The 22,780-nt window shown below is 42.3% G+C and overlaps 1 protein-coding gene across 9 annotated transcripts in view; it reads right to left on the bottom strand.

Moving 5' to 3' along the window:
• Positions 1–22,780, bottom strand: part of KLHL32 (kelch like family member 32) — a 200,927-nt gene that overhangs the window by 99,245 nt on the left and 78,902 nt on the right. For all 9 annotated transcript variants that reach the window (XR_005596142.1, XR_005596144.1, XR_005596143.1 and 6 more), the window contains one exon: positions 7,353–7,451. Coding sequence is in view for 6 of the 9 variants with exons in the window: in XM_039530196.1 (XP_039386130.1) it covers positions 7,353–7,451 (99 nt within the window). In the remaining 3 variants the exon portion in view is untranslated. The remainder of the gene's footprint in view (positions 1–7,352; positions 7,452–22,780) is intronic.

Below are 22,780 nucleotides of genomic sequence, written 5' to 3' on the forward strand. Positions count from 1 at the left end.
AGTCTAATTCCCACTGAAATCAACAGAAAGACTCCTACTGACATCATGGGAGTTCAATTGGGCTGATATTCAGGTGGAAGGAATGGAGTCAGACAGTTAATCTTGAATGCCCGTGTTGGCAAAAATTTAAGAATAACTAGGGAGAAACAAGGAAAGCTATTATTAAAAACACCCTCAAGAAGATTGTGCTACACCCAACCCAAAAATTACAGAAAATCCTAATAAGCAAAAACTCTGCATCAGCATCACACCACAATAATAAACTAGATACGTTCAATATAATGTATTTCCTTAGGCAGTGCTGAGCTGAAGCTCAATATCTCAACAATTTAAAACAAAAAGAAAGAAAGAAATCCAATGCCATGGTAAACTGAGAAAAGTGCAGCACCCAGGGATCTGACAGCAACATTAGAAAAAGACAAGTGTGGGAAGGGATTATTCCACTCCCCATCCCTTACCATTTGCATTATAGTGAGTGGAGTCACACCTGGAGAGACTTCCTGGGTCCCACCTGTAGCAGTTTTTAAGGTGGCCTGGTTAACTAAGGCTCAAATTTTTAAAGATATTTAGGTGCTACTATACATTGCAAAGCCTAACTGATTCAGGAGCCTAAATCTCATTTTGAAAAGAAATTTAGGCATGTAGGAGCCTGAATCCCCTTGACTATCAATGAGCTTTTGGCTCCTAAGTGCCTAAATCACCTTTGAAAATCAGACATAGGCTCCCAGTTAGGGATTGCAATACTGATTGTAGCAACTCCTAAAAATCTGGGCCTTTTTCTTAATTTTTTTGGTGGTAGTATAAAGGTCTATGTATTTTTTAAATTAATCAGCATCATGTGGAGTTTAAATAGGCATCTGATAGCTTTAATTTGGACATTGGGAATTCTCTCTACATTGTTATAAAATGTATTTTGTCAATGTATAGAAAGAGGTTTTAATACTAGACGTGACACTTGCAGATAGCTTTATATGAATGGACTCTATCCTGCAAAGGAATTAATGCTGGTGAATTCTGATGCTGATTTAGTGGTATAGATCTTCCTGTACAGATCCCTTGGCAGAACCTGAATTTAGTAAATAAACCTTTAAACCAAACTACATTCAAAACCTCTTTCTTTAAACCACCCTTGCGTTAACTAGGAGACAATGCAGGCAGAAGCCCAGCAGCAGGGTGGGGACTATCCAGTTTATTGCACTGAGTGTAGCATGTATGATTACCTGCCCTGTGGGCGGTGGCGTATGTGTGCAGTCGGTGCAAGGAGCTCCTGGCCCTCAGAGACCATGTACGGACTTTGGAGGCCAGGGTGGCGGAACTGGAGGAGCTAAGAAAGGCAGAGAGGTATGTTGATGAGGCTTTCCGGGACACTGTAGAATTGTCCCACCTCCTCTTAGACAGCTCCTGTGCTGTTGAGGAGGAAGAAAGGCCCAGGGAAGCAGAGCAGTCAATGGGAGCACAGGGAAACCTTCCCATAGTTGGGACCCTCCTTCCAGATGATGCTGGAGTTGCCTCTCGCACTGAGGTTGCCTCTCTGGGGGAGGGAACTCCAGTTTCTAGGAAAAGGCAGGTGTTAGTAATGGGAGATTCGATTATTAGAAATGTAGATAGCTGGGTCTGTGATGACCGGGAGAACCGTATGGTGACTTGCCTGCCTGGTGCGAAGGTTGCGGATCTCTCGAGGCATCTAGATAGACTTATGTGTAGTGCTGGGGAGGAGCCGGTGGTCATGGTACATGTAGGTACCAATGACATAGGGAAGGGTAGGAGAGATGTCCTGGAAGCCAAATTTAGGCTGCTAGGGAAGAGACTGAAATCCAGGACCTCTATGGTGGCATTTTCAGAAATGCTTCCAGTTCGAGGCGCAGGGCCAGGTAGGCAGGCAGAGCTTCAGAGTCTCAATGCGTGGATGAGACGACGGTGTAGAGAGGAGGGGTTCACGTTCATTAGGAACTGGGGAAACTTCTGGGATGGGAGGAGCCTATACAAGAGAGATGGGCTCCACCTAAACCAAAGTGGAACCAGACTGCTGGCACTAAACATTAAAAAGGTTGTAGAGCAGTTTTTAAACTAGGAGATGGGGGAAAGCCGACTGCTGCAGAGGAGCGTGTGGATCGGACACAGACTTCTCTTAGGGGAAAGTCTGATGATAGAGAATCTCCAGGTTATAGTCAGGAGCAGAGGACTGAAAAGTATAATGTAAGGGCTGGATCAGATGATAAACAGTCACATAAAAAAGAATCTGGCACATCAGAAAAAGGCAGGCTAATAAACAGGGACAAGTTTTTAAAGTGCTTGTACACAAATGCCAGAAGTCTAAATAATAAGATGGGTGAACTAGAGTGCCTTGTGATAAAGGAGGATATAGATATAATAGGCATCACAGAAACCTGGTGGACTGAGAGCAACCAATGGGACACCATCATTCCGGGGTACAAAATATATTGGAAGGACAGAACAGGTCGTGCAGGGGGAGGAGTGGCACTGTATGTGAAAGAAAGTGTAGATTCAAATGAAGTAAAAATCGTAAGCAAATCCACATGTTCCATAGAGTCTCTATGGATAGAAATTTCATGCTCTAGTAAAAATATAACATTAGGGATCTATTATCGACCACCTGACCAGGACAGTAATAGTGATGATGAAATGCTAAGGGAAATTAGAGAGGCTATCAAAATTAAGAACACAATAATAGTGGGGGATTTCAATTATCCCCATATTGACTGGGAACATTTCACTTCAGGACGAAATGCAGAGATAAAATTTCTCGATACTTTAAATGACTGCTTCATGGAGCAGCTGGTATGGAAACCCACAAGGGGAGCGGCAACTCTAGATTTAATCCTGAGTGGCGCGCAGGAGCTGGTCCAAGAGGTAACTATAGCAGGACCGCTTGGAAATGGTGACCATAATACAATAGCATTCAACATCCCTGTGGTGGGAAGAACACAACTGCCCAACACTGTGGCATTTAATTTCAAAAGGGGGAACTATACAAAAATGAGGGGGTTAGTTAGACAAAAGTTAAAAGGTACAGTGACTAAAGTGAAATCCCTGCAAGTTGCGTGGGCCCTTTTTAAAGACACCATAATAGAGGCCCAACTTCAATGTATACCCCAAATTAAGAAAAACAGTAAAAGAACTAAAAGAGAGCCACCGTGGCTTAACAACCATGTAAAAGAAGCAGTGGGAGATAAAAAGACTTCATAAGAACATAACATAAGAATCCATCAGCCCAGTAAACAGGCAATGAATTTATGGACTTAGCCACCATGAATTTATCTAAACCCCTTCCTTTAAAAAGTGGAAGTCAAATCCTAGTGAGGCAAATAAAAAGGAGCACAAACACTGCCAACTTAAGTGCAAGAGTGTAATAAGAAAAGCCAAAGAGGAGTTTGAAGAACGGCTAGCCAAAAACTCCAAAGGTAATAACAAAATGTTTTTTAAGTACATCAGAAGCAGGAAGCCTGCTAAACAACCAGTGGGGCCCCTTGATGATCAAAATACAAAAGGAGCGCTTAAAGACGATAAAGTCATTGCGGAGAAACTAAATGGATTCTTTGCTTCAGTCTTCACGGCTGAGGATGTTAGGGAGATTCCCAAACCTGAGCTGGCTTTTGTAGGTGACAAATCTGAGGAACTGTCACAGATTGAAGTGCCACTAGAAGAGGTTTTGGAATTAATTGATAAACTCAACATTAACAAGTCACCGGGACCAGATGGCATTCACCCAAGAGTTCTGAAAGAACTCAAATGTGAAGTATGGAACTATTAACTAAGGTTTGTAACCTGTCCTTTAAATCGCTTCGTACCCAGTGACTGGAAGTTAGCTAATGTAACGCCAATATTTAAAAAGGGCTCTAGGGGTGATCCTGGCAATTACAGACCGGTAAGTCTAACGTCGGTACCGGGCAAATTAGTTGAAACAATAGTAAAGAATAAAATTGTCAGACACATAGAAAAACATAAACTCTTGAGCAATAGTCAACATGGTTTCTGTAAAGGGAAATCGTGTCTTACTAATCTATTAGAATTCTTTGAAGGGGTCAACAAACATGTGGACAACGGGATCCGTGGACATAGTGTACTTGATTTCCAGAAAGCCTTTGACAAGGTCCCTCACCAAAGGCTCTTACGTAAATTAAGCTGTCATGGGATAAAAGGGAAGGTCCTTTCATGGATCGAGAACTGGTTAAAGGACAGGGAACAAAGGGTAGGAATTAATGGTAAATTCTCAGAATGGAGAGGGGTAACCAGTGGTGTTCCCCAAGGGTCAGTCCTAGGACCAATCCTATTCAATTTATTCATAAATGATCTGGAGAAAGGGGTAAACAGTGAGGTGGCCAAGTTTGCAGATGATACTAAACTTCTCAAGATAGTTAAGACCAAAGCAGATTGTGAAGAACTTCAAAAAGATCTCAAAAAACTAAGTGATTGGGCAACAAAATGGCAAATGAAATTTAATGTGGATAAATGTAAAGTAATGCACATTGGAAAAAATAACCCCAACTATACATACAACATGATGGGGCTAATTTAGCTACAACGAATCAGGAAAAGATCTTGGCGTCATCATGGATAGTTCTCTGAAGATGTCACGCAGTGTGCAGAGGCGGTCAAAAAGCAAACAGGATGTTAGGAATCATTAAAAGGGGATAGAGAATAAGACTGAGAATATATTATTGCCCTTATATAAATCCATGGTACGCCCACATCTCAAATACTGTGTACAGATGTGGTCTCCTCACCTCAAAAAAGATATTCTAGCACTAGAAAAGGTTCAGAAAAGGGCAACTAAAATGATTAGGGGTTTAGAGAGGGTCCCATACGAGGAAAGATTAAAGAGGCTAGGACTCTTCAGCTTGGAAAAGAGAAGACTAAGGGGGGACATGATAGAGGTATATAAAATCATGAGTGATGCTGAGAAAGTGGATAAGGAAAAGTTATTTACTTATTCCCATAATACAAGAACTAGGGGTCACCAAATGAAATTAATAGGCAGCAGGTTTAAAACAAATAAAAGGAAGTTCTTCTTCACGCAGCGCACAGTCAACTTGTGGAACTCCTTACCTGAGGAGGTTGTGACGGCTAGGACTATAACAATGTTTAAAAGGGGACTGGATAAATTCATGGTGGCTAAGTCCATAAATGGCTATTAGCCAGAATGGGTAAGAATGGTGTCCCTAGCCTCTGTTTGTCAGAGGATGGAGATGGATGGCAGGAGAGAGATCACTTGATCATTGCCTGTTAGATTCACTCCCTCTGGGGCACCTGGTGTTGGCCACTGTCGGTAGACAGATACTGGGCTAGATGGACCTTTGGTCTGACCCGGTACGGCCTCTCTTATGTTCTTATGTTAAGGGCCAAATACTGAGTTAGTGTGAACTGGTGTAGCTACATTGATTTCCATGCAGCTGTGCTGATTTACACCAGCTGAGCCTGACCCAAACAATTGAAATATATCAGCGCTGTCAGAGCAAAGAATTTTTTTCTAAGCCTTTAGAAACTTTGAACATGGGTCATGAAAATCACGATTTTGCACTGTTTGTAAAACAGGTGTAAGTGAGGGTAACTCCAACTACTCTTGATTAAGATAGGTGCAACTAACTGGTTGATTATACTCCCAGCGCCCCCCAGGCTCTGTTTTTCTTTGGCTCCCCCGGTTCCGGTTGTTCGGCGCAGGCGGGACTGCCGGCGGCAGGCCGGGCCGGCCCAGTGGACCTGGCGGGGAGGGGGGGCGCCGGGCGCTCGTCCCGCGGCTCGCTGGACCTGGCTGGGACCTCGCACTGCGATGAGCGCGCCGTCGCAGCGCCACGCTGACCACCGCGCACCCGCCCGGGTCCCGGTCGCCGGCCGCCAGGCATGCCTGGCTGGGAGCGCTCGACCGAGCTAGCCCCGCCCGCTGCCGCCGGCGCTGGTGGCGCTGGGGTCCTGAGCTGGGGCCCGGGGCCCCCGACCCCGGGCCCCCGGAATTCTCTGGGCGGCCCTGGATTATACTCCCACTCTAGTCAGAGGAAAGACTCCCTTTGACTTCAGTGGGATCTGGATTGGGCCCTAAGTGAGAGAATAATTTGCCTGTTGGTTCCAGTCTGGCAGTCCTTGCTCAGTGGGATTTTAGCAATATCAGGTTCATCATTAGTATTCATTTGACAGGCTGCTTGAATGGACGTCTTCAGATTGTTTTTTTGGGTGAGCACAGCAACATAGCACTGAACCCTTTGTGTTACACATCAAGGACCTAATCCAAAACCCACTGAAACCAATGAGAGTCTTCCCATTGACTGCAATGGACAATGAATTGGGTGTATGTGAGAAATATTAAGATGGTGCAGCAGGAAAAGCAACTAAGTAGAGGGACTAAGGTAAAGTAGAGTGTAGGCCCCATGCGAACCACCCCGGCCCCTTTCTTTACACTGTCTGATTAACTGCCTTTCCTGTTACACGCCCCTTTCATTCTCTAAGAATAATGTGCAGTCATTTTGTACACTCACCGAATGCCAGACTACTTTACCATTTACATTGGTTTCCTGATTGACTTACACTTCCTAGACAAATTAACACCATCATATATTATAAGCCATTGACCCTGTCTCAAAGTGTCTGCTTGTGGATAAAATATGAAAACACTACAAAGAATGGGGGGGGGGGGAAATCAAGTGAAATTGCTGCTTTTAATAATGTATGCCATTGCTACATTGATGATTTAAAGCTGCTGCTCTTGCTACCATCAAAATCTGTTTCATTTAGCCAATCCAAACAAACAAACATTTATTTTGTTGCTTCAAAATATTGATACTGTTATTAATACTAGAGGAGTGCATGGGGCCAGTCAGTAATGGGGCTGCATTGTGCTAGGCATTATACAAAGAGTGATAGTTCCTATCCCAAAGGGCTTACAATCTATATCTAGATATCTATGGTATTTATATGAGGTAGGAAAGTGCTATTAATCCCAATTTTACAGAGGAAGAACTGAGACACAGAGAGTAAATGACTTGCACTAGGTCACATATGAAGTCTGTAGCAGAGCAGGGACTTGAACCCAAGTCTCCCAAGACCTAGGCTAGCACCCTAACCACTGAACCATCCTCTCTCTAAAGTTAAATAGACAAGACAGACAAAGGATGGATGCGGAGACAGAGGTTCAATGTCTAGCCCAAACTCACCGAAGATCTGTGGTACAGCCAGGATTCAGGTATCTTGACTTCCAGTCCAGAACCCTGCTAGACCACGCTGACCACAAACTGAACTAGTATTATCCTAGTTCCGTAACATTTCCTATACGTAACTCAAAATTATGGGATTTAACCTTGGAAATAAGGGAAATGGTCAGTTAATTAGGTATAGGGCCTTACCTGGATGAGATAGTGAGAACATAAACTAAGGAGCTCCAACAGTTGCAGGTGACTACCAGCTGCTAGCACATCCTGGATTACTCCTGGCTCCAACAGAATCTATATGTAAAAAGAAAAAATGAATATCTGTTGTAAAGAACTAGCCTAAGAATGGGGAAAATATGGAAAGAAAGGAAGCCAACATTTTAGGACTTTCTAACTTTTAGACTTTGAAGGCAATAGGACTTCTCATGTGAATAAAATTTAGTATACGTCTAAGTATTTGAAGGAATTCAGTAAGAATATTCAAGGGGATATTTAGTCAGTGAAACTGATTTCTTAAATTGTTCTTAAAGAGGCTTTTGACTAATACTATGACTCTCTACTGTGAAAGGCATATTATATATTGAATACACAATTTTTTTTGTTGCAAAGCCACACAAACACCTTAAAACAAACGCCCACCAAAATCCTCAGGCCAGCCTTTCTCAGAGCAGTGTGATCATTGTAAACAGAAGTCAGTTACATTAAGGGAGCAGAAAGCTGTTTGCCAACTGCACACAAAAATGCTAAGATGGCTCTGCCAGTTAGAATTCTTAGCCTTTCCTGAACCCGGGACTAAGCTGGTTGCTCAGTCAGGTGCTCCTTTCCAGATGCGACTGCCATTGCCACATGTGCAACAGCCGTTTCAAGAGGGAATTCCATCTTGTGTCTTGCACCAGGGCTATTAGGAATGTCTGGTGGAAGCATCATCCCGACGCTGCACCTCTCCCTGATATTGGTCATTCCAGCAGTGCATGAAGAAGAAGAGAAGGAGAAGGGACATGGCCAAGGTGCTGCTGCCGCTGCACTTTGTGAAAGTCCCCCAGGCACTCTCCTCATCACTGCCTGCCTGTAGAGTATGAACAGCCAGTAGGAGACAACCTGGAGATGTTGCTCCCCCATCCACCATTGCCATCACCTCCCCACTCTTCTACCAGACTCTTCACCCCAGATAGGAAAGGCTGTCAGCAGTCAGGGTGTACACTCCCACCTCAAGAATCAAAGGGGACCCATTCCCTAACCACAAACCAGCCCATCATTAGAGGGATTCACCCAACCAACTAGTCAGAGGTTTCAGGAAACCCACCTGACAGCCCTGCTGCTGCTGCAATGCGGAACAACTTCCAGATACACAAGCCATCTTGACATCAGGGGGATAGCTCAGTGGTTTGAGCATTGACCTGCTAAACCCAGGGTTATGAGCTCAATCCTTGAGGGGGCCGCTTAGGGATCTGGGGCAAAAATCTGTCTGGGGATTGGTCCTGCTTTTGAGCAGAGGGTTTGACTAGATGACCTTCTGAGGTCCCTTCCAACCCTGATATTCTATGATTCATCTAGAGGATTCTTCATGTAGTGCTAGCAGGGGCGGCTCTAGGCACCAGCACAGCAAGTGCATGCCAGGGGCAGCCTGCCGGTCGCTGTGAGGGAGGCAGATCACCCGCAGAAACGCCGCCAAATCTGCAGGACCAGCGGACCACCCGCAGGCATGCCACCGAAGGCCACCTGACTGCTGTGCTTGGAGCAGCAAAAAACAGAGCCGTCCTTGAGTGCTAGTGAGGGGGGAAATATGGTGGAAAGAGAGGAGTGGAGATAAAAGGATTAATGGCTGTGCACTGGCAAAGGCACTTGGGGGTGGGGAGAAGAGCATGGAATTAGTGGATGGGAGTTGGTGAGTACTTTACTTAGGGACTATCATGTGTAATCACCAGCTGCTCTGGAAATCTTTTGAGGGAGCCCTTTATTAAAATTTTGGCAACGTATTGATGAGAATTGGTGCCTTCCTAGTGTATTCAGGGAAATTTTAGGTAGCGTATTTCATTTTTGTTTGTTTGTTTGTAATTGAAAAATTACAAGAAAAAAAAACACACCCAGCTAAAATATAACTGTTCTAAGCTTTATTGAATTCAGATGCAGAAAACTACATACAATTTATTTTTGCAAAACCTTGTACTTACAGAAGTACTACAGAAGACTCCACTATCAAGTGCTATAATAAACTATGTGCTACGAATTGCAATATACCCAATCAGTATGTGCAATATACTTTGTGTCTCCTTGCATAAGACTGTTCATTGTAAGTTTTACTTCTGACATTTCTTATTAACATGGCTGAGAAAAACAATGGTTAATTTGGATCTAAATAAAGCTAATTGTGATTACAATGTTGTTTTTCTAAATTATAGAATTGCACCATAGTTTAACCATAGCTATGGATGAATAAAACCAATCGAATGAACAGGTTATATTCCATAATTAAACATAGCAATCAATACTATTTATTTAGATTTTTTTTATACCTACACAGAGACCCATTCCATTCTCTGTATATCCCTTCCAATATTTAAAACATAATAATCAATAAGTACACAATGAACTATTACAAGCCATTACCCACCTCCATACAATTGTAATTCAACCCCAACACATTACCATAATAAACAAATCCACCCCATTCCATCCCCTCCTCAGATACCTGCCAAAATAAAATAAAAAACAGGAACACTTCGCAATGTAAGCAGAATGTTACAAATCCAGCATACCCAGAACTCATATACAATTCATTTTCAAAGCTCTTTAAAACACATTATCAAATTCTTAGTATTGTCTCAATTTTATGAATAGGGAAATGGAAGCACAGAGACAAAGTACCACTAAGGGGGTGTCAGAAAAGGGATGAGAAACCAAGGACCTGATTATCCTGTCCATTGTTCACATGAAACTCCTGCTGATTTCATTGAGAAGTTGGCTGGATGCAACTGACAGAATCATATGGCCTCAACTGAGAACTCACACTCTTGTGGTCAAATCATTAGACCATGCCTCCTTCAGGAGACCAGAAATTTTTAGTATTTGTACATAAGCGTTATTGGGGAAATCTCATTTTTCCAGGAATCACATTACAAATTACCACAACTAATATTAATCCAAGAAGAATGGTGCACGGGCCCTCAAATAATCATCAGTAGATAATAGATACCACATTCCTTGAATGTTTGTATTTCATTTAAAAAAAAAAAGAGGAGTACCAAGTACTCCTCGTTCTTTTTGCTAATACAGATTAACATGGCTACCACTCTGAAACCTGTATTTCCTTTAGCATTCTTCCTTGTAACATGGAACCTAGAATTGAGATTGTTCCCTTTGCAGTTTTGGCTTTGGACCACAAGGGGCCACTCTCTTACTGCTGTGCAGGAAGCTAAAACCTTCAGCTATTTTTTTCTTCAATCCACCCTGCTAGCTTTCCCTGTAGTTCTGTCTTTGGGCCTCCCATTGAAATGCAGTGAGAAGCAAAAAAGCAGGAGGGGAGACACTGGAGGCAGTCACCAGAAGAAAGTACAAGTCCTCAGCACTAACATTAATTGCACGTTCTTTCAGCCATAGTATGCTGTAAAAACTGGAGGTAAGGGGCTTAGGACCTTGGTGTAAACAAGAATCTTTACACCACTCTGGCAGAATAACTGATCCTTCAAGTGGGTGTAAATTACATATATTCTCACTTTAAGGAGCCTTTACCCTATTAGAATGGGGACGTCATGTAAAGTGGCCTTACTTTAAAGAAGACTAAGGCCCAATCTGTTCCAGGCTTTTAGTTGATGCTAATTAGGTTTCCACTCATGATGGTATGTGGCACAAGGAAAAGTTGGAGAGTGCTTTAGTTATAGGAATCTGTCAGTTGTTAGGTATATTAAAAATATATGTTCTATAGCACTTGTCAAATTTGTTCAAATGAGAACTCAGGGTCAGACTGCCATACAAATCATTCCCGTTCTTTAGGGTCTAAGGCAGTGTTTCCCAAAGTGTGGTATGCCTACCCCTGGTGGTACGTGAAAGGATTTCAAGGGGTATGCGGCCTGTTCACCCCGGCTGGCAAGGGGTCGGCAGTGGGCTGAGCAGGGCCAGCAGACAGAACCCCAGACCCACGGCGGGCTGAGCAGCTCAGCTCGCTGCCGGTCTGGGGTTCCGTCTGCCGGCTCCTGCCAGCCGGGTCCCAGCCACCAGCTCTGCTCAGCCTGCTGCTGGCCAGGGGTCCCGTTCACCCAGGCCGGCAGTGGGCTGAGCGGGGCCAGCGGCCGGGACCCCAGACCCACGGTGGGCTGAGCAGCTCAGCCTGCTACCGGCCCAGGGTTCCGTCCGCCGGTCCCACTCAGCCCACTGCAGGTCAGGGGTCCTGTTCACCCAGGCTGGCAGCGGGCTGAGCCGGGCCAGCGGACGGGACCCCGGGTGGCAAGGGGCCGGGGGACAGAACCCTAGACCCACGGCGGGCTGAGCAGCTCAGCCCGCTGCCGGCTCGGTGTTCCGTCCACCGGCTCCTGCCAGCCGGGGTCCCTGCCACTGGTCCTGCTCAGCCCACTGCCGGACGGTGGTCCTGTTTGCCCAGGCCAGTGGCCGGGACCCCAGCTGGCAGCAGCATGCCAGTAAAAATCAGCTGGTGTGCCGACACAAACCATGCGTGCGGCGTTACCGCGGCTCAGGCAATACATGTGCCTTTGTGGGATGCACAGTCATAGTGATGGATAAAAGATAAAAGTGAATAACTACTCCTGGCAAGTACATACTTGGTATGTATTAATATGCAAAATTTCTCTTTTTGTTTTTGTTAAATCCATTTACAATGGATTGCTGGCTAAAAACAGGCAGTTTGAAATGTACAAAAGAAAATTATGAAGGAAATACAAATGTTAGTGATAATTATGCTGAAAAATGCAGTGATATGGCGACATCAGACAATTGTGATGACAAAATTAGTGAACCGTGTGAAACATCTAAGTTTATTGAACGTATCAGCTCCAAAGAAAATGAAAAAAGCCCACAAATATTTTGAAGAATATCTTAAACTGGGATTTTCGTGGACTGGCAATGAGGTGGAGCCTGTTCCACTATGTGTGATTTGTTACGGGACTCTCACAAATGAAAGTATGAAACCATCCAACCTAAAACACCATTTCGATAGCAAACAAAGAATACGAGGGAAAACCTATAGAATTCTTCAAAAATAGGTGCAAAGATCTCCAAAGTTCCAGAAAACAATTCATAATGTGACAGGAGGTGAAAACATGAAAGCTTTGGAAGTTTCATATAGTGTGGCATATTTAATTGCAAAGTCCGGAGCTGCTGAAGTGATTGGCGAGACATTAGTAAAACATGCAGCCAAAGTAATGGTGGAAGAGATGACTGGAGACAAGGCTAGCAAAGCTATAGATCGTGTTCCCCTCTCAAATAACACTGTTCATCGTAGAATCACAGATATGGCCAAAAATGTAAAGCAGCAATTATTGTCAAGAGTACAAAAGAGTCGCTACTATGCACTGCAAGTGGATGAATCCACTGATGTTGTGAATTTAGCTAATCTTTTGTTGATTAGCTGAATAATGAAGTCCACGATGATATTTTGTTCTGCCAACCTCTGCCAACACATACAACTGGAGAAGCTATTTTTAAAGTTATTGATGACTTTATCAAAAACAGCGACTTGGATTGGAGTCGTTGTGTTGGAATAAGCACGGATGGCGCCAGAGCCATGACTGGTTCGAAGAAAGGAGCTGTTGCACATATTCAAGCTGTTGTGCCAGAAGCAAACTCGACTCATTGTTGCATTCACAGGGAAGCACTCGCCACCCAGAACATGCAGGCAGATCTAAAGCAAGTACTGTATGAAGCTATGAAAATAATCAATTTTGTGAAAGGCCACCCTCTGAACGCCTGGCTTGTTTCTCAGCTTTGTGAGGAGATGGGCAGTGATTGCACACAACTCCTATTTCACACTGAAATGCGTTGGCTTTTGCATGGAAAAGCCTGTTTGAGCTGTGAGAAGAACTGCAAGTTTTTTTATATGAAACCTTAACCTGCGAGACAGTATACACAACTGAAAATGGCTATGCAAACTAGCATATATTGCTGATATCTTTCCTCATTTAAACCACCTCAATCTATCCTTGCAAGGGAAACTTATATCCATATTCCATGTTCAAGACAAAGTGAGCGCCATGGTCATAAAACTGAAACTGTGGCATAAATGTCTTAGTCATCGTGAATTGGATTCCTGTTCATCTCTTCATGATTTAGTAATAAACTCAACTAATGAACTTGATAGTGATGTGCTGCAAACCATGAAGCAGCATTTGGGAAACTTGCAGAAAGATCTTCGTAAGCATTTCCCTGAACTGGACGGCACCTTTGAATGGATAAGGAACCCTTTTATCATCATCAATGTTCAAACATTTCCAAATAACCTCTCAGCTTCAGAAGAACAGCTCTTGGAGCTGGCTTCAAATAGCTACCTGAATACAAAATTTGAGCAAAATACACTGACGTCATTTTGTTGGGGGTTAGCTCTGAATATCCAGCTCTATCGGACAAAGCTGTCAAGTATCTTCTGCCTTTTCCCACCTCGTATTTGTGCGAGATCGGATTCTCTGTGCTGGTTGGCATCAAAACAAAAAAACAAAATTGTCTTATTGACGTGGAGCCCCATCTTCGTCTTAAGATCACAAACATTGAGCCAGATATCCCCGCGATAGTGTCTGGTCAAAAGCAGTTCCATCCCTCACACGGAATAGTTTGGTTTGTACTGAAAATTTTTCAATACCGAAATAGTAAATATTAAAACTAGGTTAGTGAAGAAACCACTAACCAAACCAGAATGATACAAATTCACCATATATATATATATATATATATATATATATATATATATATATATATATATATACATACATATACATATACATATACACACACACATACACACACACACGCTGTTCTGCCAGACTGCTGATTCGCTTCTGTTATTTTAATTATTTCTAGTACTATTTCTATATGTAACTTATTTCTATTAAAAGTTTTGTTTCAACTGTCTGTAATATAATTTTGTATTTATTTCTAATAAACATTTAATCCAGGATAAAACGAATTAGGAGTGTGTTATAAAAATGTGGCTACCACCCTCCCTCCGCCCAAATTATCTTCATCAGAGAAGGGGTATGCCGGTAAGACAAATGTCTCAAAAGGGGTACGCAAGTGTTGTAAGTTTGGGAAACACTGGTCTAAGGGATGTAGACCTTGCAATGTTTATTATTCAACCCTGGTTTAAACTGAATGAGTCCTGTCATCTGTGCTGATGTCACATTATTTATTACATGCCTGCCATGTGCTTGATGCTGTAAAAGGCTCAAAATAAAGAGAACCAGTGCCTCAAATAGATTACAATCTTGTGGACAAAGATACATTTGTACTTGTGGTTCCTCTGATGCATGAATATATTGTAAAACTGTATCAATCCATTTTATAGCATCATGTGGGTAGCATTTGTAGATGTGGTAAGAGAGGGTTAAATGAATTAAAATTTAAAGATGATCTGCAAAAAGCCAGTGACATAATTTTATAATTAGGTGACTGATACTCTCCAAAACAACATAAAGGTTTTTAAAATATCCTGATTAGCATAACTATTTTTGCCAGGTTTTAGCATACAAATTTCTCAGTGCTTACAAGCTTCCCACACCATGTAATAATTCAACATGCAGTCTAAGATAACAGATCCACTATTAAAGACCAGAGGCTGCCAACAGAGCTAAGAGAAGTCTGGTTTATTCCATTACTGCACCCTAAACAAATTGTTCTGGATTCTTATTTTATACTCATTTAGATATATGATAAAATATTAAATGACCTATGCTGGATGTGACATCACCAGCAGACTGGATGCTGGGGTATCTCACAACAGAAAGGAGGACAATCTATAAAGAAGATGTGACATTATGAGTGTGATATAATATCTCATTGAAAGATGACAGGGCCAGAAAGAGTTAATTAACTCACAGACTGACCTGACCCATGGCCAAACTTCAAAGACTGGTTAGGAAGATATGTAAATGAACAGAGCTTTGAAATGCAAGTCTGCATTGTTAGAGATAGAAGGGTAGATGTTTGCTCAGGTCTTGTGATATAAGCAAACAAGTCTTGTCTATTGCTATAGCTTTAATTCAACGATCAAAAAAGTAGTATTAATATTTAGGAAGACACTTGAGGGAAATAGTATTATTGTCTATATGTCTCTTTGAAGGTTGTGGTAACCTGTATCTAAACTGTTTAATTGATAAATTACCTTGTGCTAATTGCCAGGATGTTTGGGAGAAGGAGAGTTAAGCCTACTGTTTTCTCAGGCCAAAAAACTGCTGGAAATGTATAAGAACCCTGGGACAGATCCTTCTTCTCAGATCTGCTTTGGGTTTCAAGAGGGGGAAACCTTAAGCCATAAGGATTGAGATCCCCAGTCACTGAGTGGAGTCACCCTGAATATGGACATTGGACTATAACCCATGGACTATATCTAAAAGGACTTTTGGCAACTATAAACTCATCTCTGCTATGTATCTGAACCTCAAGAATTGAATTCAAGTCTGTATGTATATTGATCTTTTAACGAACACACTTTTTTCTTTTTTAATAAATTTTACTTTAGTTAATAAGAATTGACTATATGCATGTATTTTGTGCTGGCTTGGTAAATCTAAGTATTGGAATATCCACCAGCTTTTGGGGTTTGTCTGCCCCATTTTGTTTGCAGTTCACTTTAATTGAGTGACCTCAGCTAGCTCCCACGGGCAGCACTGTCACAGAAGAGGAAAAATGCCTTAAGATAAATTTAAAGAATGTGCTGGAAAGCCCTCCTTACCCTTTTCACTTGGGACAGGCAGCACCTCATGCCAAAGTTTCAGACCTATTAAAAAAAGTTAATAGATCATTTTTAAGGGTCTTCTGGAGACTGTTTTCCTGGCTCCCTGAGGTGCTATTAAACCTGAAATAACATTAGCAGTTTATGTCCAGCTGACTCTTTGGCAGTAAATGCATATAGTACACCCACCACATTACACATACACGTGTGTGCAGTGGGTCTAATTCTCCTCTCACATTGCTGTAAACCACAAATAGTTCTACTGAAGTCAATGGAGTTACACTAGTGCAAAACCAGTAATCTTTGATTGAATTCACACCCACAAAACTAATTAAAATATTGGGCTGAAAACTAAAAAGTGAACTATTAAAGAAAATCCAGAATTATGAGGCATAATTAAACATAGCAGGGCAGAACCTCAGCTGATGTAAATTTGCAGAATTTCCATTGACTAATTTACACCAGTTGAGGATCTGGCCTTATGTGCATCACCAGAAGAAGGTATTTGTGTACCTTTGTTTGCAGTGTTATTGTAGCCGTGTTGATCACAGGATAGTAGAGAGATAAGGTGGGTGAAGTAATATCTTTTTATTAGACCAACTTCTCTTGGTAAAAAGGACAAAAGTTTAGAGCAACACAGAGCTCTTCTTCAGGCCCAGAACTCGAAAGCTTGTCTCTTTTACCAACAGAAGTTGGCCAATAAACGAATTATCTTGCCCACCTTCTGTTTCTTACGTGTCACTTCTACAGCTAGCCCTAAACTCAGGGTTCTTTTTTAAGGTCTAAGACTTAATACCACAAGTGTGATGATTGAGTTATTTTATTAACTTAAGCATGTAGGGAAAATGGTGAGTTACAAATTATTATGAGAGTCCCAGGTACTCTATATGAAAGGTCCAATACTATGGAATCCTGGAATAGTCAAAGACTTTTGTGTTGATTTTATATAGGTTACATGTATCTTTAAGGGCCGGCCAGCTATTCCTGGCTAAATGGGTCTGAGACAGAATGTTTCCTGCAGGAATTAAAGTCAATGGGAGTAATTAATGCAAATTCATGCAATACTGAAACAATGCAGGTAACAAATGTTTTGAAGCTTCATTCCCCTGGGAAAACAGCATCCAAACTGGTTCGACCTGATTCAAATAATGAATAAAGGACTTGAAACTGTATAAAGTGACAGACCAGATTTGGGAGATGGTCACTTGCACTTGATCCAAGAACTCACAGGAGTCTGACCAGAGACCGAAAAGGAACAAAAAAACCCTTTAAACCAGAGTCTACATATGGAAGATGGGTGACCATTAGTAAGCTAGGCATTAATGTAAGCTGTTTATTGTTTTTAAGATATGGTTTCTTTGAAATGCTTGTGTTCTGAATAAATAGTACTCTGCTTTATGAGTGCTTGCTGGTTGCTGATTTACCTTGTCATTGTCCCTGAGAGAACAGAACTGTGGGTGTTGACTAAAGTCATATTTTCTGATGTGATCACAGTGAATTGCAGGAATCTGAAACCTAGTCCCTGCTCTGGATGGAGAGGATCTGTGGATCCTGCCCTCAAAGAGATCATGGCCAAAGGTCTGAGATCAAGCGGGGTGCCCTTGTGGAGGCCACCAGGGGACCCTGGAGATCAGAGCAGTGGCCTAGCCAGGTGGAACGAACAGCGGGAGTTAAGTTGGGAATTGTGCCACTCAGTTGTACATTGGGACCAAATTCTGAGACATTTTATTCTATCAGCAAGCAACACCTTTTTTCCCCCCATCCCTCCACCCACAGAGCTGTGTCTCATAGTTGAAAAAACTCACTGACAGAATATTTGTTGATTATTTTTTACCATGATTATTTTTGAGAATGGATTTTGTCATTATGTTCTCCAGGCTTAGTCTCCTGGATGCGGTCCAAGCAACCAATCTCAATCTCCTTCTCCCTTACGTCTTATGGAAGGGGAGAGCTTGTAGCCAGTTTCAGCAGCTTATCTTCCCAGCTCCCAGGCCTCAAGTGCTTCATTGTTCTCCAGACAGCTAAATTTGCCAGGTTATGGCTCCAGATCCCCTTGCTCCTCAGTTACAAGCTGGCCTCCAGCCCTCACTCCCCAACAGCCTCCACCACTGCCTAGCTCCCTGGGGCACAGCAAAGTTAATTGGATTATATGTGGTATAATCCAATTAACTTTGCTTTGTTGGGAAATCTGTAGAGTAAGGAACAGCAGTGGGGTGGCCCAGGCATGGTAGGGAGACAGAAAACAAAATGTTGGACACTTGTCTGCAGCAGAATGCTGAATCCTGTAGAATCTTGGGAAAATTCTAAATTACACAGTCACAGAATTGGGGCGTTCACAAGGCCCTGGTTAAAGTGAGCAGGGCAGTCACACCTCTCAGAGCTATTGTTTTGGGCTGTCAGTAGATGTGGGAAGATGACACTGCATTGGTTTACAGTCAGTTCTTGGTTTTGAGGTTTACTCTGCAACTATGTGGGCTAGAAACATTTTATTTTAAACAAAAGTTTAAACGAGTTTCTGGAGCACAGTTCAGCCACCAGGGGCTGAATTCTATGACAAATTCCATAACCACGGATACATGGGACTCTGATAATCATTGTTTGTATTAAAGTAGTACCCAGAGGCACCATGAAGAATCAGAGCCCCATAGCGCTGGGCACTATGCAAACAAATTAAAAGATAGTCCCTGTCCCAACAAGCTTGAAAACCTAGTTTTCCTTTAGTAAGTGGTGAAAATAATAACTGGGGTTCAACCAAGGTAGTTTAAGTTTGCTTACACAGTTCTTCATATCCCCAGCTGAACACAATCAAACAGATAAGAGAGGAGACAAGAGAAATAAAACAGGTGCTTCTTTTGCAGTGAGGTGCTAGGCAGGCAATGACTGTTAACCTCAAGCTAAAGTGGCGGCTCCTGCCTTAGGCAGGCAGAATCCACAGTTCATTTGTCAGGTTAGAGGGCTGGTGAGATAAAGGTGAGTTCCAACTTCATCTTCTCTCCTATTGTCATAAGCGAACAGAGATGGACGACCAAAGATAGGGCCATCCGTGATACTTTTTTAACCCCCCCAGAACACCCCAGCCTCAGATTTGATTAGAAATAAAGAACAGCAAAGGACAGAAAAAGCAAACCAAGCCAACAGATTTGGACTGGACTGGTTTACCCCAAGCTTTATACATTTTCTGGCCATGGAACACTACCCAGGCTGTTATGTCTTGCACATGTCTAATATAGAGCTGACAGACATGAATCATGGTACCAAGTCCACATCAGAGAATGTTTATGTAGAGTGAAAGTTCTTTGGAGCAGGAATCATCTTTTTGTTCTGTGTTTGTACGGCACCTACCACAATGGGGCCCTGGTCCATGACTGGGGCTCTTTGGTGCTACCGTAATACAAATAATAAAATAATAATGAGAGAAGAGGATGCAATCTCCTGACCAGACACAGATGGGAAAAAAGCCATGCCACTCAACACTGATAGTCAAAAAGAAGCTAGGACTCCAGACTCCCAATTTACAAGCTTTGGTAACAAGTGGTAGACACAGATCCTCAGTTTTGGGAAGGGAGTCTGATATAACCTCAGCCAAATGTTTCAGTGGCTTTTTCCTCTACCCATTATAGTCACCTCAGTCTTCTCTGGATTGAGTGTCAGCCAATACACTCCCATCCATGCTCCAAGATCATGGAAACACTAAAATAGATTGTCCAGCCTGGGAAGTGCAAGAATGATACACAAAGCTGAGTGAAACTAAATATTGAAAGCACTTGAGCTCTGTTTCCTTACTCACTCTCCCAATGGCCTCTCATACACAATGAGTAACAGGGGTGATAGCACAGAACTCTGTAGGAGTTACTCTCTGGGATCTCCCTGAAAAAAAGGAACAAAGACATCTGACAACTCTTCCATCTACTCCTGCCAGGGACTAAAAGCAATTTAATAAACACCTCATGATTCCTGGCATCAAAGGCAGCTGATAGAACTAGTTAATAGCTACATGGATCTTGCCAAGAAAAGATCATCAACTAGTTCTTTTTCAGCGATGTGCCCAGGTCAAGACCCAAACTGACAAAGATCAGGAAAGTCAGAGGTATCAAGATACTCTCAGAGTTGTCACTTCCATGACATTTTCAATAATTTTAACTGAAAATCAATGATTAAATACTGGTTGATAGGTGGTTAGATTGTCAACATCAAGGGGTGGCTTTTGGGGCAGAGGTAGGGGCGGCTCCAGGCACCAGCGCTCCAAGCGCGTGCCTAGGGCAGCAAGCCGCGGGGGGCGCTCTGCCGGTCACCGCTAGGGTGGCAGGCAGGGTGCCTTCGGCGGCTTGCCTGTGGAGGGTCCACTGGTCCTGCGGCTTCAGTGGACCTCCCGCGGGACCAGCGGACCCTCCGTGCTTGGGGCGACAAAATGTCTAGAGCCGCCCTTGGGCAGAGGTCAAACACATGCTGCTGTAATTGCAATCATTAATGGTACTAGTTGCACTGAGTGCCACTTGTTTGTTATTTGGTAGGATTCCCACTACTCTGCAGACTCTGCTAGAATAAATTTAACTGGAGCACCTAACTACAAGGGAGCAAGTTGAAAACTGAGCTTCAGGATAACATTTTATCAAACAGTTGTTTTATGTGTGATATTTCAGTAATGAAAGGATTTTCCAACCACAAGATGGCACTCCCACTGAAATATGAAATCTGTTTTCCTGGTTTGCTGAAGTGCTGTCAGAGACCGGTCACAGAGCCACATACACAACTTGTGTAACTGAAAAAGCATAAAGCCACATCATGGGTGAATGCCCTTACTTTTAGTAGAGTTTTAAGAGAACACTGACTGCAAACCAAACGTGAAAGAAACTGACAATTCATTTTACAAGAGCTCATTTCAGAAATAGAATTTGTCAGGAAGTACAATAAAGCTGTAAACAGCACACCTAATAAGAAAGACTGATTTTAATCTTAATTTTCAAATGGTAGGATTCCGTCTGTTTTCCTACTTAATGGTTAAAAAGAACTTTGAATTTCTCTTATTGCAATATTGATTGAATATATTAGGTTAGCTGTCTCTGTAAGTTTTTATCTTATTCATTCAGGTGAGTGTTTCGAAGACAAATAGTTTTTTGTGGCAAAAAATACGCTAACCAAAAATAATTTTAAAATGATTTTTTCCTTTATTTATAAAGTAGATACAGGTTCCCATTTGGCTTTCAGAAATGGAAAAAAAGAGTTCTAATATAACTGCTGATTTTTAAAAAAAAATGTACATATTGGGCCTGAATTTCAGAAGTTCTGAACACTCACAACTCCAGTTGAAGGTAATAGGGACTTCAGATACCTAGAACTTCTGAAAAGTCCAGCCCATTATTTTCTAAAACATCCTTTATACACACATATTGTAAGGTTGTTCTAATCCTAGGCAGGCTGGAAAGCAAGTCCCAGCTAGAGTCAAGCCAAAAGACTGTCTTGACCCATGAATCAAACTCAACAACTGAGAAAGATACAGATACAAAATGGTATAGGAGATCCCTGTGATTAGCATGATCTCACTCATTCTTCTCAATGTCAAATGCTTTGTTGGTTTAGAATAAGTTTTAAAACCTAAGGAGACTGCTGAATTTTTTGGTAATGTAGCAGCATCCTTACAACATTGGGAAAGAGAAAAAACCCACACTGGTTGTAAAAGTCCAGAACAATCTGTTAAGCTTTACCTATCAGCTATATCTACACTCTGAGCTAGGGATTCCCAGCTTGCTTAAACATACCGGCTAGTTCTCATCTGAGCTAGCATGCTAAAAATAGTAGTGTAGCACGAGCAGCAGCAGAGGAAGCACAAGCTAGTCACCGTGAGTACTGTACCATGAGATTCAGGTGCGTTTGTATTCAGGGCGACTAGCCCACGCTGTCACTGCCGCTGCCCATGCTGCACTACTAAGCATGCCGGCTCAGATGAGAGCTAGCATGAGTATGTCTACAAGAGCTAAGAATCACATCCCTTAGACGTAGCCTAAGCATTAGAACACAGAACTTAGTCGGAAGAGCTTGGTACTAATCCTTGCCACTGACTTGTTGTGTGACCTGTGTTTCCGTTTCTGCACCATTGCTGCAGAAAAATAAGAATAATGGTTAACCACTTTTATAATATGCTTTAAGTTCCTCAGATGTAAGGGGCTATTTCAGTGCAAAGTATTATTATTGATTATCATATATTAAAAATGTGTGAGATAATGTACTCTGTGGGGATAAAAACCCCAATTCAGCAAAGCACTTGAGCTTTTGTTTGAATCAGTGGGACTCAAGCCCCTGGTTGTGGGCTTTGCTGCATAAGAGCCAAAATTATTTACAGGAATGCTGAGTTTCTTTCAGTCTACATACTCTTCTTTATTGACAAGACCCCTTGATTTCCCTCTGATGATTTTCAAAGGGAGATTTCATATTGAAAGAATCCATGGGAAGAGTGTGGCCTGAGGATCTTTTATAGCAACGCCTATGTTGCACTGTGTGCATAGCACTATGCATGTACTAGAAGAGTCTATCAAATTGACAAACTCTGTAAAGATGATGACTGTATGAGGTTGCATTTTTATGTTCATATACAAGTTATACAGAAAATATTTGCTTTTCCCATACTATTTTATCTTTGAATCTGTGGTTTTTCTACTAAGTAAACCTTTTGTTTATTTTTACCCAGAGCCGGTCTCTGGTGTGCAAATTCTGCGGAGTGTGTGTATCAAAGTAAGCT

Source organism: Mauremys reevesii, linkage group 3, assembly GCF_016161935.1.
Source record: "Mauremys reevesii isolate NIE-2019 linkage group 3, ASM1616193v1, whole genome shotgun sequence".
In the NCBI taxonomy this organism is placed as follows: Eukaryota; Metazoa; Chordata; order Testudines; family Geoemydidae; genus Mauremys; species Mauremys reevesii.